Source organism: Pelobates fuscus, chromosome 2, assembly GCF_036172605.1.
Source record: "Pelobates fuscus isolate aPelFus1 chromosome 2, aPelFus1.pri, whole genome shotgun sequence".
In the NCBI taxonomy this organism is placed as follows: Eukaryota; Metazoa; Chordata; class Amphibia; order Anura; family Pelobatidae; genus Pelobates; species Pelobates fuscus.
Window position 1 is genome coordinate 176,946,097 of NC_086318.1, and position 14,504 is coordinate 176,960,600.

Consider the following 14,504-nt stretch of genomic DNA (forward strand, 5'->3'; position numbering starts at 1 on the left):
GGAGCCTCACACACACTCGGTTGCTGAGATCTGCATCTACTCGGATCCTCCAAGGTAAGCATATATATTTATATCCTTTTCTGCTCAGGTTTATGTTAATCCGCCTGTTGTCACATCCAGTTGCTCATACATATCCCAATTACTATTTCAGATTGCTATCAACTCACATTGCTCTCATCCAGGCAGGGGTCCCCACAGACAGTCTCTGTTACTCCTGTGGTATATGTGCACTATAGGGCTCAATACCCTGTGCTCCTTGGGGTGAAACCCCATAAAGGTGAATGCCTATCAGAGCTCTACTGTTGTAACCTCTGTATACTGGGTGCTGCCCAGGCTGCCTATCAGAGCTCTACTGTTGTAATCTCTGTATACTGGGTGCTGCCCAGACTGCCTATCAGAGCTCTGCTCTTGCAACCTCTGTATACTGGGTGCTGCCCAGACTAAAAACCCAATACTACCCTGCTGGGGTTATATCTGGTACTGCTGGTACCATAACTACCGTAGGATACTCTCCTAACGTTGACCCCTGCCTTACTGCCCTCTTAACAGTGCCAAGTCCTTTCCTAACATTATGGAAGACTCACAAACTACCCCAGTGGATTTTCAATCCATGGTTAATGCAGCAGTGGCCGCGTCTATGGAAAAGGCCCTATCACACGTGATGGCCGCTCAATCAGAACGCTCCAAACCACGCCACACACGCCAAGACACTGAGTCTGAAGACTCTGAAACCCAGTCTAAAGACGACACCCGGGGTAGTAAACGCCATTGGAAAGGGGAAAAGACCCCAAATTGAACAAAGGCAAAAGACCCACCAAGCGGAGCAAAACGACAACATCTGTCGCCCCTGCTCCTACCCAAGTTCTATCCTCAGAGGAGGAAGAAGATATCGATGGCACTATGGCCATCTTGGATGAATGGCAGGCTAACGCGTCCCATTCTGACGACGACGCCTGGGACTCAAGATCTAAACCCTTTCATGCAGGGGATTCAGACTCTCTCGCTGCAGAATGGCAATGGACAGGGGACAACACCCTGCCTCAGGATGAAGCTATCCTGGACCCCATGGGCCAGACACTCTTCGATCCACGTAACATCAGACACCCCCGCTCGACAGACTGGACACCACCAGAACACCTGGCTAAGTTTATGCACTTATGGATGCGTAAACCCATGGACAAGGTAGTTCGTAACCGACTGAGATCGGAATGCCCCCGCCCTTCCCTACCAGATCAAGTAGCCATGACACCTGAATTTGACCAAGTAATCACTACTTTCATGAGTAGAGGCGGTCACAACCCCCGCCGCGGGGTGGAGAGGGGATTCAAAGGAGTCCAAGACAAACTCTTAGATACCTCCGGACCCCTATCACGCATCATGTACCTAGCAGACGATGCTTTCCAACGGGCAGACCAATTCGATGCCGACATGGTCAGGGAATGGGCTCATGATATCCGCGAATGGGCTCAACGCGGTTTTTGTTTCCTCGGAAACGCAAATGTGGCCCTCTCATCTGAGAGGCGTAAGGCAGCACTTCTCCGAATAGACGGGAAGTTGGTGGATTTGGGCACCAAGGAACTCGGACCTCTGGCACAGGGCAAGTTATTTGGAGACCCTTTCCTAAAGGAATTGAATCGCCACGTCAACGTCTTCACCTCGTTGAGTAAAGCCCAGACCTCAATGAGGAGGGTTTTCAGACAATACCCCACTAGGGGTGTTTTTGGACGGGCTGGCCGCCACAGGGGCCGTGATGCCAGCCGTTTCTGGCCATCAGGCCCCCCATCCTCAAGACCGCAACCCTTCTACCCAGAAACGGGATACCGCCAGCCTTTCACCTTCTCAAGAGGCTCAGACAGAGGACGCAGTACCCGAGGACGTGGCAGATCCCGATTCACTCCAGGTAAGCTATCATCTACCTATGACCACTTTGCATGCAGGTCGTCTCTCTCTTTTCTTTCAGAACTGGACGACCATTTCGTCAGACGCTTGGATACTCCAGACGGTACAGGGATACATCATAGATTTCGTCAGTACACCTTACCAAGAGTCCCCACCACGACCGATCAACTGTTCGACAGAGGACTCAAAGCTCATCCAAGCCGAACTTCAGGAACTCTACAACAAAGGGGCGATAGAACCCGCCACAGACACCGGAGGATTCTTCAGCAACATTTTCTTAGTGAAAAAGAAGACAGGAGACCTCAGACCGGTCATAAACCTACGTACACTCAACGCTCACGTGGTCTACCGCCACTTCAAAATGGAGGGAATCCACCTTTTACGGGACCTCCTACAAGACGGCGACTGGTTCACAAGATTGGACCTCAAGGATGCCTACCTGTCAGTACCGGTACATATCGACAGCAGATACTTCCTCCGCTTCCTGTGGAACGACCAACCATGGCAATTCACTTGCCTCCCTTTCGGCCTCAGTTCGGCCCCATGGTGTTTCACCAAACTGTTGAAGCCGGTAGTTACTCATCTGCGCGCAAGAGGAATTCGCTGCATTATATACCTGGACGACCTCCTAATCTTCTGCTCCGTCAAGTCAAGACTCAGACTACACACACGTTTTGCCATGGAACTCCTAGAATCCCTAGGGTTTACGATAAACCATCAGAAATCCGCTACAACTCCGTCCCAAACCATACAGTTCCTGGGTTTCGAAATCGACTCGGTCTCCAGCACGCTCCGACTACCGACAACCAAGATCGCAGCGATTCGGAAGGAAATCCGCAAGACGATCCGATGCCAATCAGTTCCCCTACGCAACCTAGCTCGAATCGTAGGCCTTCTCTCGGCATCCATCCAGGCCATCTTCCCGGGCCCGCTCCACTACAGGGCGATGCAACGCCTCAAAGCATCCTTCCTCCGCCGGAACCCCACTTACGATCAACCCGTACCAGTGACGGCAGAAGTCCGGGAGGAACTTCAATGGTGGCTGGACAGCATGCAGGCCTGGAACGGCCGAGCTATCTTCGGCGAAACCCCAGATTTCGTACTGGAGTCGGACGCCAGCCTTTGGGGTTGGGGCGCCACGAGCGAGGATGTATCGACAGGGGGAACCTGGACTCCACAGGAACTCAACCTACACATCAACTGCCTCGAACTACTGGCAGGCTCCTTCGCCATACGCAGTCTGGCAAAGGACAAATCGAATTGTTGCATTCTCCTCAGGATGGACAACATCTCAGCCGTCCGCTACATCAACCGCTTAGGCGGAGCCCGCTCACGACTCCTATCCGAACTCACGAAAGAGGTGTTCGACTTCTGTCTCCCACGCAACATTTCCCTCAAGGCAGAATACCTCCCAGGGGAGACGAATTTAACAGCCGACTGGTTCTCTCGACATTGGAGAGACGGCAGCGATTGGATGCTGGATCCAGAGATATTCAATGCCCTCTCGAGAAGGAGAGGACCCTTCCATCTAGACCTCTTTGCATCCCGCAACAACAGACAAACGCCAGACTTCTTCAGCTGGCTCCCGGACCCAGAATGCAGAGCAGTGGACGCTTTCCTCCAGACCTGGCCCCCCTTCGGCGCCTACGCATTTCCCCCATTCGCCATGATAGCGAGGACTCTCCACTATCTGAAGACACACCAGATCTCTCTGCTCCTGATTACCCCCCTATGGCAGAGTCAACCGTGGTTCCCGGACCTGCTAGCGCTATCCTACGCAGATCCGCTCTTACTACCATCCCATCCGACTCTCCTCAGGGATCCGAAGGGGAACCCCCACCCGCTGATAATGGAAGAGAGACTCTCCCTGGTGGCTTGGACTCTTTCCGGGGCACCTGGCGAGTCAGCGAACTATCGCAGACTGCTAGGGACCTCTTATGGGAGTCGTGGGCACCGGGGACGAGACTATGCTACATCTCTGCTTGGACCTCCTGGTCCTCTTGGTGCTTGGAACGGGATCTCAATCCACTTACGGCACCTATTCCCACCATCCTGAACTTCCTGACGTCACTTTTTACAACAGGAAAATCTTATAGGACCATTAACGTAGTCCGATCAGCGATCTCAGCGGCCCATATCCCCATCCAAGGAATTCCAGTGGGCAAGGATCCTATGGTATGTAGACTACTGAGGGCCATGCGACTCAAACGCCCTCCAGCCCCCAAATACAATCAACTATGGGATGTGGACCTCGTCCTCAACTTCTTAAGAGAATGGCCGCCTAACGACAGACTCTCACTCCGCCAACTTTCAGCCAAAATGACGGTGTTGCTCTGCCTAGTTTCCTTTCGTCGGGTATCCGACGTTAGAGCCTTCGAAGCCAATGCCTTCTCAATGGATCCTGAAGGGGTGACATTCCATGTCTCCCGACGCACCAAATCTAACTCTACCACTATTTTTTACCCCTTTTTCCTCACGGAACCCCAATTGTGCGTGGTCGCAACCTTACGCAGCTACATGACGGCTACCGCCTCTCTCCGCCCGACTCCCTCCGGTCAACTTCTGATCTCCTATGTCAAACCTCACAATCCAGTTTCCTCTACCACTCTCGCTAGATGGGTACGCTGGATCTTGTCACTAGCAGGCGTAGACGCCTCTTTCGGGGCACACTCGGTGAGAGGCGCGGCTGCTTCTTCGGCCTTTTCAGCCGGAGCTTCACTATCAGATGTCCTACGCTCAGCTGACTGGTCCCGCGAATCCACTTTCCGGACCTTCTACTTTAGACCGAACTCCTGCGCGTCTTTTTCCTTATTACATCAGCGTTAAAAATGCAAAATACGAAGCCTCCTGTCATGTAATAAAATTGAAGATTATGCTAGCTTTAGTGTACTAATAATCTTAATTTTAATAAAGACAGGAGGCGAGTATTTTCCCACCCATACCCACCCTTTCGGTCTTCAAAAATTTTCTATACTGTCCTTCTCCTATTCTCCTATCTTCTACTAGGATCTAGTCTCTGCTCTCCCTGCATATTCGACTGTTCTACGCATTCTGTAAATATCTTAAGTCATGATTGTTGTGCCCTATGTTTCTTTAGAAGGAAATGTATGTATTACCGATATATTACTATTTAATTATATAATCTTACATAAAAATACTGTACGAAAGTCTCCCATGCTTTCAAAGTCTCTCGACTAGTACCTAACCTATTCCACACTCTCGTTTCAGCGTAACTCAACGTGGACCTCCAACTATCGCTACGTGGATTATCCCAAGTTTATCCTAACTGGTTTGGATTGATTCCCCAAGTTTCCCTTACACTCCACATGGATGGTCCTAAGACTCTCGGATTTATTCTTCTGTTACAGACCCAAGACTGGCTTTCGAATCAACATTATTTGAACTTTGCCGTCTGCGATGTCGCTAGTTGAAAGAGGGGGAGGAGCCTGTTCACTGGGAATACTATACCTCCTACTGTTTTTTGATTGGTTCTTGTTATCACTTTCTTTACTGCTATGGAGTTTTAGTAAAGAGAGATATGCAAAATACTCGCCTCCTGTCTTTATTAAAATTAAGATTATTAGTACACTAAAGCTAGCATAATCTTCAATTTTAATATAAGGACAAACTTAAATTTGATTTCAGCAATTTTGTTGGACATTTGCTCAATTATCAAAGTCTTGTCTAGCTATTATCTTTATTTTTCTCATATTTTTCTTTAGTGGCCAGAGAGATGGCAATGTGGCATATGCTTAATTGTTGAATGCATTTAGTATATTTAGGGAGTCTTTCAGTGTCTGCTGTGTTATAGGGTTATTTTATAATAGCTCTCCAGAGAGGGACACGCTTAGATTGGCTGAGAAATATTGAATCCTGAGGAGTCATTTATTTGCTCAATAATCTGCAAACAATGTCTTCCTACCACATGTGTTTTCTTATGTTTTGCTCATAAGACATCACTAATGTGCAATGACTCAGGGACATCCTCAGATACTTTAAGTAAAAGGATCCTCTAACATGTCTCAGGCGAGCGTGGGGTCACATACTAACAAGAACTCTGGAATTATGGAAATAGTAAGGTACTTCACATCATTTCCGAAGAAAAATCATAGAAATTATGCCCTAAGGATCTAGGTTCCTTTGTGTCATATTTTTAAATGGTCAATAATTGACAAGAGAATTGCAAATTTTAGACCAAAGTAGTCAAACTGAATGAATTTTTTTTTGAACTTAGCTATTTAGGCTCACAATGCTTCAATCCCCTTTTCTATGCTCCACAATTCACAATTTAGTGACAAACGCTATATTAAGAAGGGTCATGGAAATTATTCCTGTTTCTCAATTCTTCTTGGACAGGATACAAGGATCCAGTCATGAGAGTATTGTTTGATCTTTTTTTATATAAACCCTTAACAAACATAGGCAATTGCCCAACTTCTATACCAAAACAAAACCTGTACGTTATGCTATATATTTGTTCCACCTTTATTTAAGGAGTTCTCTTTAAGTGCACGTATACATATAAGGTGTTATTTTATTTTGCTTTCTTTTGATATCCTATATGCATACCTAACACAATGTTGAGTATGAATATAATGTTATAAAATGGAAGAAATTAAATAAACAAACTTCTTTCAACAGGTTTGCTTATAAGTTTTATGCATCAAACTCGACTAAAGAAAAAAAAATAGATTCACTTATCAGTTCTATTTGGCATATGCCTCGTATGTCTAGGATCTAAAGTAATTTTTGGTAGTTTGTGCTAACTCTATAACAACTCAACCCAAACCCTACACCATTTCCCCTAATCTTAATTAAAACCTTAAACAATTCCTAACCCTAAAACAGTATTTATCCTAACACATCATTAACCCATACCTTACACTAATACTAACCCTACTCTAATACTAACCCGAAGTCTACTCTAACACTAACCTTAACCCTACTGTAATGCTAACAATAATTCTGTACTGACAGCAGAGGGATTTCCCAGCTCCATATTGGGAGCTTGCAGCATGAGAGGCAGATCTCCCTATTTTGCTGCAGCTCCTGCGTGCTGTCCCTGTGATCACACATTGATCAGTGCTTTGCAGCTGATAATGTCCAGCGACGAGCACTGACAGCAGGGAAGCATGCAGGAAGACCCAGGTAGCTTCCCTTTGAGTACAGACAAGCTAAATCCAATTGCTCAGCTGCTATATTTAAATGGATTAAAGAGTTGTATGCACTGTTCATTTTGAGTGCTACATACAACTCACATGTCAGTAATTTTAGAACCACTAAAAATGGTTCCACCCAACAGTGAGGAACCTCAGGTATCGATTGATACTTTGGTCTCCTTGGAGTTATCAGGAACAGCAGGAACTTAACCTTGTTCACACCAAAACTGCAGAACTTTCCATGCTGTCCTAATGGTGTTAAAGTCCACTATTTTTAGAATGGCATGGGATGCTCTAACATTATAAAAGGGTTAAATGGAGTTGGAATAGTAATTTGATGTGTTGACGTCTTTGCTTGCAACAGTAAGCTGAATTTGAAGTTTTGTAATCCATCCATTTAATTTTAAATCCTCAAAAAAAGACTTATTTTTCTATATTTTAGTATCTAAATTACTGAGTATCTGAGCTGTGTCTAAAAGTGACAGAGTTATCTATCCTTTTTTCTAATGGAACATTATCTTTATTTTGCTGGTGGTTTTACGCAACAGATTTACTCCTTTTACATCAGATTATTAATATTTTTTCATTTTTCACTTTTAAGCTTGTTTACTCATTTCAATAGAGCACAGTTATTTATAAACTTAATTCTGAGCAGAACATTTTAAAACACTCATCTGAGATTATTGATGAAAGAGCGAGCTATTAACAGACCTCATCATTCAAACTAGGGAATCAAATGTGATAACAGTAGCAATGTTGCCAAACCCGAATTTACTTATTATTAAATTTGATTTAGTGAATTCAGTGAACCTTTGCCAAGTTTTTTAATTGAATAACAAAATTGACAAACTTACCCACAGTTTGGTGTTTAATATATAAACCCTGTAATCCACTATGTGATCGGTACCAACACTTGATAAAAAACATGAACTTTTAAATGTGTGCAATGCAACTCTGTGCTCATCTTTCATATAAGCTCTCAAGTAACAATTGTTCCATGTTCTAATTTTTTTTTGCTTGCTTTTAAAGTGTTTTTTAATGTTTCAACATTTGCTTTAACTAGACTTTAACATAAACTTTAGCATATGCACCAGGTTGAGTGTTGGACTTTGATTTAAGCTGCGCTTTAATTGCATGTTCAGTTTGCTGATCAGCTAATTGTTGTAGAACACCAATAACTTGGCCACTAACAAATTATTTAAGATTTCTTTTTTGGATTTTCTACTGCACTGCAAAACAATATGGAGCAATATTCAATAGTTACTTTCTCCATTTGTCATTTGTCACTTCTGTGTGATAGGTTTAAGAGGACAGAAAGGAGAAAGAGGTGAATTTGGAATCGGTCTTCCGGGAAGTCCCGGACCTTCAGGCCCTACAGGTAATTACCATACAGGAATATCATTTTTCAAAAATAAAAAATAAATATGAATGAGATTTATCATAGTGTCATGTTTTCAAAAGTGGTGCAAAACTTTGTAAGTTGAGTAATCAGCAATGAATCCATTTTTTTCCGTGGTGATTGCCCATCACTTTTCAGAACATGGCACTTTGGTAATTCTTCCCTTTTTCTTTATTTCCCATATTGGTTGAAACAAAACTTGAATATTTTATAGACACAGCTTCTTCTGGAGAAGACTAACCTTTAAGGGTTGTCCAAATACCATTACTGTGCTATTTTTAGAAGTTATCGCACAAGGCCACTGTTTACTTGTTTTCTATCAATTTGCAGAATGGATGGAAAAATATCACAAAATGTCTCATAGACTTTGTATTTCTTCCATTGTAAAATAATAAAGGATAATGATGTGGTTAGAGAATGGTTGCATGAAAACGAGAGAAATCTCAATGTATCTTTCCTCGTAAAATATTTTATAAATATAAAATACCACTTTCCTGGTTGTTAATGGGTCAGGAAGTCCTACCATGTTAAATAGCATGTTATCATGATTAGCATGTTTTGTTCACAATATCTTACAAAGAAAAAAAAGATCTTTTAAAATGTGTTTAGTCAACATTGCTAAGCCTAGATGTGTTGAAATATTTTAATAAAGGTTTGTTATTAAGGGTTTGTTAATAAACATTAGTTATTAAGAAAGCCCCAAAACTTATATTTTTATAGTAGAATCTCACCATTGTATACTAAAATCACAATTCAGCATGTAAAATATTTTGATATTTAATTGTCTTATGGATACAGTACTTATTTTACTTCCCAGGTATACCAGGCCCACCTGGCCCTCCAGGTCCAATTGGCCCTTCTGGTCCACCAGGCTCAGGTGGAAGGTGTAATCCTGTGGATTGCTACTATCCAACATCCCATGGTCGACCACGACTAAATGGAAAATGACCTGCTTTCTTCTGACACGGGTTAATTTATGACAAGAACAATTCCACCTCAAGCAACTAGCACATGACAAATGTTGCGAAGACATTGAGGAGTGCTGTCCATGTATTATGAGATGCCATCTCGCCGTGGATGTGAATGTGGCAGAAACGATTTATCGAAACAGCAGACAGTCTTATTGCAATGTACCTGCCACATAGGAGGACATTTATTTTATAGGATACAGTTAGTCAACTGTTTAATTTTATAGCATACAGTTAGTCAAATGTTTTACACCCCTGGTACAGTGAATCCCTCTGTGCCACTAAAGACATTAGCATTTCAAAAATGTGAAATACCCAAAATGTATTTTTAGATTAAGTTAATACACAAGCAAAGAAATGTTAAGCATGTGGACGAAAGATAAAAAATCCATTCACCTGTTTCTGCTTTTACATTTAAATATTTGAAATACTCTACTCTCTAAGGTCGAATGGGAAATGGAACCAAATTATGTTCCAGATGTTGTCTTTAGTGATATGGTGGTGTTTTTGGTCTGCGGTATATTTTGCAGCAGGTTATAATATTCTTTGCTTGAACATCAACATTTGGCTTAATTCAAAAAATAAAAATGTATTTTTTTGGGGGGTGGGGAGATGATAATTACTGTATATTTACAGCTGCTCGGACTGCACAGCCAAAGCCTGTTTAAACAGACGAAATGTTTGTGTCCTTTGATCTGTGGTGTATTTGTTTTTGTTTTTTCTCTTTCTTGAAGGACGAAATGAAGGAAGCTCATAGTACGGTTCATTTTGGCCTTCATGGCAGTCTGTGTAAAGGTCTGTTGTAATTTGCTATTTATAATTTAATGAGAGAGATTTTATAAAAATGAACTAGACTAGGCTGCTGACAGAATATTCTGCTACACAGCTCAAGTGCTAGTAGATTTATGAAAAAATAAGCTGTTGCTTAAATTTTAAATTACATTGTTATCCTAATAATTTTGAAAGGTTATTTCTCTGCTGTCAGGTTTTTTTTTAAGCAGAGAGTTGATTCCTCAAGAATTTGCTAATATTCTGGAGGATGTGATATTTATATTGCACATTACCATTAATACTGCAGAAGTCTTAATTTATCTACCCATGCGTAGTGTCCATTAACCCTACACATTATTTTGTAGTCGCATAAAGATTTGATACAGTGGAAACTCTGAGACATTTAAATTGGATGATCTCTTATCCTTTCTGCCCCATGGTGACCACAACTTTGCAGACATCTTAGGTTACATTTGCATGCATTGCTGCTTAAAAACTGGTGACCAGGGTTTTTCACTACACGGGTACAGAAATATTTTTAATATATGCTTTTTTGTATTAAAGATTGAGTTTTGACATACATATTTTGGATCTCATCTATTATAGATGGTAGGTAGATGTTTAGGTAACTTTGGAGATAATGATTTACTCTAAAAGTCTTAAATGTGTCTTCTGTGCCATTAAAAGTCTCCATCAAGTCAAGAGCATTTTTCTATAGTTATGATGGTAAATTAGCAATTGTAGTGTTCCGCACTAATTCATTAACATTTTCCCGATGACATTTAGATGATCAAACTGTAAAAGAAATAACAAAACAATAAGATCTGTCTTATCAAAAGTAAAACAGTACAATCCCATTGTAAAATAAACTGAATATAAACGAAAGCTCCCGTGCAAAAGAGAGAAACTGTATATTGCTTTAGAGATATAAAGATGCCATCATGAAAATATTTTTGCTTCTTTTTGTAGACAAATTTACATTTTTATCTTATTTAATAAATTTTTTTTCTTACATATATAAAGATATTCTTTTCTCCAAATCTGACAAAATTCACTGAATTGCAAATAGTAACTAGAAAATATAAATTAATTGAACTTGAAGCAGGAAATTCTATGGACCTCTCCGTTATCAGAATCCAAAATTCTCAGGAAGTTGCCAGCTCTCCATATTACAGACCAGCACTGTGAGCAACATGTACTTAACTGTAGAAAACACAACAGTACATTACAGCTTTTCTTTGAAACTGAAGAAGATGGATAAATAAGAGTTTCTATTATAAGAATACTTAAATAAAAGGCCATGCGTATGATAAATTCAGAAATACATCTTGAAGTAATATTTGTTGAATACATTAAAAATCAAAGATATCTGTAATTTTCTTTTTTCACCATAATATTAATTAACCTATTCTGCCTATCCACATCATTCTTTGGTAACTATAGTGATAATCAAAAAGCATGGAATCTTCACTGTCAGAATATTAATTAATTTCCCTTATTTGATGTTTGAGATCAGCTTACAGTTAGTCAATCCTCAAACTACATTTTGTGAGCATATAGAAAAAGAAAGAAATTTCAAGTACTGATTTTGGCATGAAGAGAAGTGACATATTCAAAGATTTTAAAAAAGTGAAATAAAGCATATGTGTACGCGATAATAATTTAAAATTAGGACATGTTGCAAATCCGATCTAGAGCAATTCCTACTTGCTACTGTGAGACATATTTCTTTCCCACGTAGAAACATTTTTTTGCCATATTCTGTCATTTTTTGGAATGTTTATTTTTGCTTTTTGTTTACTTCATTTTGTTTACTCCATATGGTAACACAAGAAAGGTGCTGTTCAATATGAACAGCACACACATACTCATATACAAAATAGAAGAATAGATAGCTCTATATTGTGTATATTTTGAGATTTTGAATATTAAATATTAAAAACAGTGTAGTTTTCTATGAAGTTACATTTTCTTTGCTTCCATCAAATCTTTTGGAAAAATAATATAATGGGTCACTTTATATTAAATAGTGGTTTGGAGCACTGAAAATATATATTTTTTTAACAGTGGGGAGATGCCATGCAGTGTAACAAAAGCACGGTGGAGATTAATTGGTTATTTCAAAGCAAAACAACCTTACATTATGTATGCAATCAAAATACATGTCATCGAAGAATGCGTTATTCTTTCAGTAAATAATTTTTCACGCTTCCCTATTCTGCTAAAATGATTTGGGTTAAGTTTAAACTCAGATGATGCATACCTTCTTTTTCAGTGCTACATGTATTGCATTTAATTTATGTTATATTTTGCCTGATTTATAGATTTTATTTTTTTCTTGTTTTTTAATATACATATATTTATTTCTAACATTATGCATGAGATATATAAAAGTGGTCAAAAATGGTATTACAATAAAAGAAAGTTCTAAAAGTGGTACAGTTGGCGAAGATATTTAATTGGTGTCCATGGTGATTGCTCCACTTTTAGAACATTGCTCAAAATTGCACCCTAGCTTTCAACCTTTTCAATTTTCTTAATTTTAATTTTATAGCACAATAGAGGTAATTGTAACATATGTTTGATCACATTAAATCATATTAATTAATAGGAAAGGAGTGTTGGAAGAAATATATTGAAAATTCATTATATTTACAAAAAAAGAGACAGTAGAAACAAATTATTTCATTGTCACATGTAAGTAAATATTTAGATAAATATATTCCTTCCTCTTTCCCACTCATTCATCTCTTTACTTTTAGATTGTCTTCTGTATAATTTTCCATTAGTTGAATTGATTTTTCTAAAGAGGAGCTTTCATTACTTTTTAAAAACTACCACTCTGAATACATCTGTACACACTCAGCTCAATGGTCATTGACTCAATAATAGCAAACCTATTGAATGGCATTAAAAAAACTCCAGAAAGGGTCGTTGAAGGCCAAACAACCAACACTAAGATTTAGTAACACCTTCGAGTCTGTACGACCTGTTTGAGCACATAGTTACGCATGTTTATTGATTTATATAATGAATATCATAGACAGCTTACACCAAAGACAAACTTCTCCAATTCACATGCCATTCTGTGGCGCTAATATAAAGATTTTCAAAGAATTTTATATTTATTGGCGAACCATGTCACCTCAAATTCCCCTGGACTGCATTTTCAGTTTTGCTCAACTAGCTTTTAAGAATATCTAATCCACGATACCTCTGAAGTGCTAAAATCGCTCATCACTGTTGGTACATAGATATAAAGATTAGCATTAATTCAGTCCACATTGCAGTATTTTTTATATGAAGGTGGACACAGTGGGTAAGACTTTCCACCAAGGTCCATGGCAGTACAGAAGCTCTGGAATTTAACCAAATGCTGCTTCAAATGTATTTTTACTTGATTTAAGTTTCAGGGAAAGGCATGTCACTTATTTTGAATAGTCAATTGGTAAATTGTTGGAGTTTCTGGGTTTCTGTGTTTTTATACAGAAGGTCCATTGAATAAAATACGAATGGGGCATAAAGCACATACATTAAAGCTATCCAAATCCAAACTCATTTGTAAATACAAATTGTGTTTGATGAAAAGGTATGTTGCAGTTTATCAAACCTTGGTGTATCTCGGTGTTGGCACAAAAGTCAATAATAAATGGAATCCTCCTGAACGTTGTAAAATTTTTACCAATTGTTTTTCTTGCCTGACTTGTTATAAGGTATGTTTTCATTGTAAATGTATATGATTTTCTTGTATTTTACTATATGGATTGTTTGTTTATTTGTTAATTGCATTGCTACTGAATACAAGTTTTTATTTTAATGAAATAGCTGGGAATACATTTATGATTTTAAAGCAACTATAATATCAGTTACAGTTTGTTTTACTGATGCATGAACCATTTTAATAAAACCACTTTAGCACAGATGACATTACAGAATTCCATTTGAAATATGTTAAGTGACTAGCCAAAACCAGAAGTGTGAAACATGTCTACAATTTTTAGACCTTGAAACATGAGTTCCTGGTTGCAGTAGTGGACAGTATTTAATATACTTGCTCAAACAGCCAGATTCTAGCAGATAACAAAATTCTGAGAGACAACATATTCTGTCGCTCATCATCATTTGTTTTTACAGGGTATTTATATTGCAGAATAAATGTCATCTTTTAAATTATATTGTCTCATGTTCTAACTTGTCTTCATTTTCTGTACTTTACCATACTATTAAACACATGACCAATCAACAATGCTGACTGTCATCACTTACCTTTTCCATGCGTACATAATATAATAAATGTCATCAGATTCA

General features: G+C 39.5%; 1 protein-coding gene across 1 annotated transcript in view; it reads left to right on the forward strand.

Annotated features, from left to right (window-relative positions):
• The window catches only part of LOC134586240 (collagen alpha-1(XIX) chain-like), a 209,227-nt gene extending 198,090 nt beyond the window's left edge, over nucleotides 1–11,137 (forward strand). The window contains exons 30-31 of the mRNA XM_063441733.1: nucleotides 8,359–8,436; nucleotides 9,275–11,137. Of these exons, the coding sequence (XP_063297803.1) occupies nucleotides 8,359–8,436; nucleotides 9,275–9,405 (209 nt within the window). The 3' untranslated portion in view covers nucleotides 9,406–11,137. The remainder of the gene's footprint in view (nucleotides 1–8,358; nucleotides 8,437–9,274) is intronic.
• The last annotated feature ends 3,367 nt before the right edge of the window (nucleotides 11,138–14,504 follow it).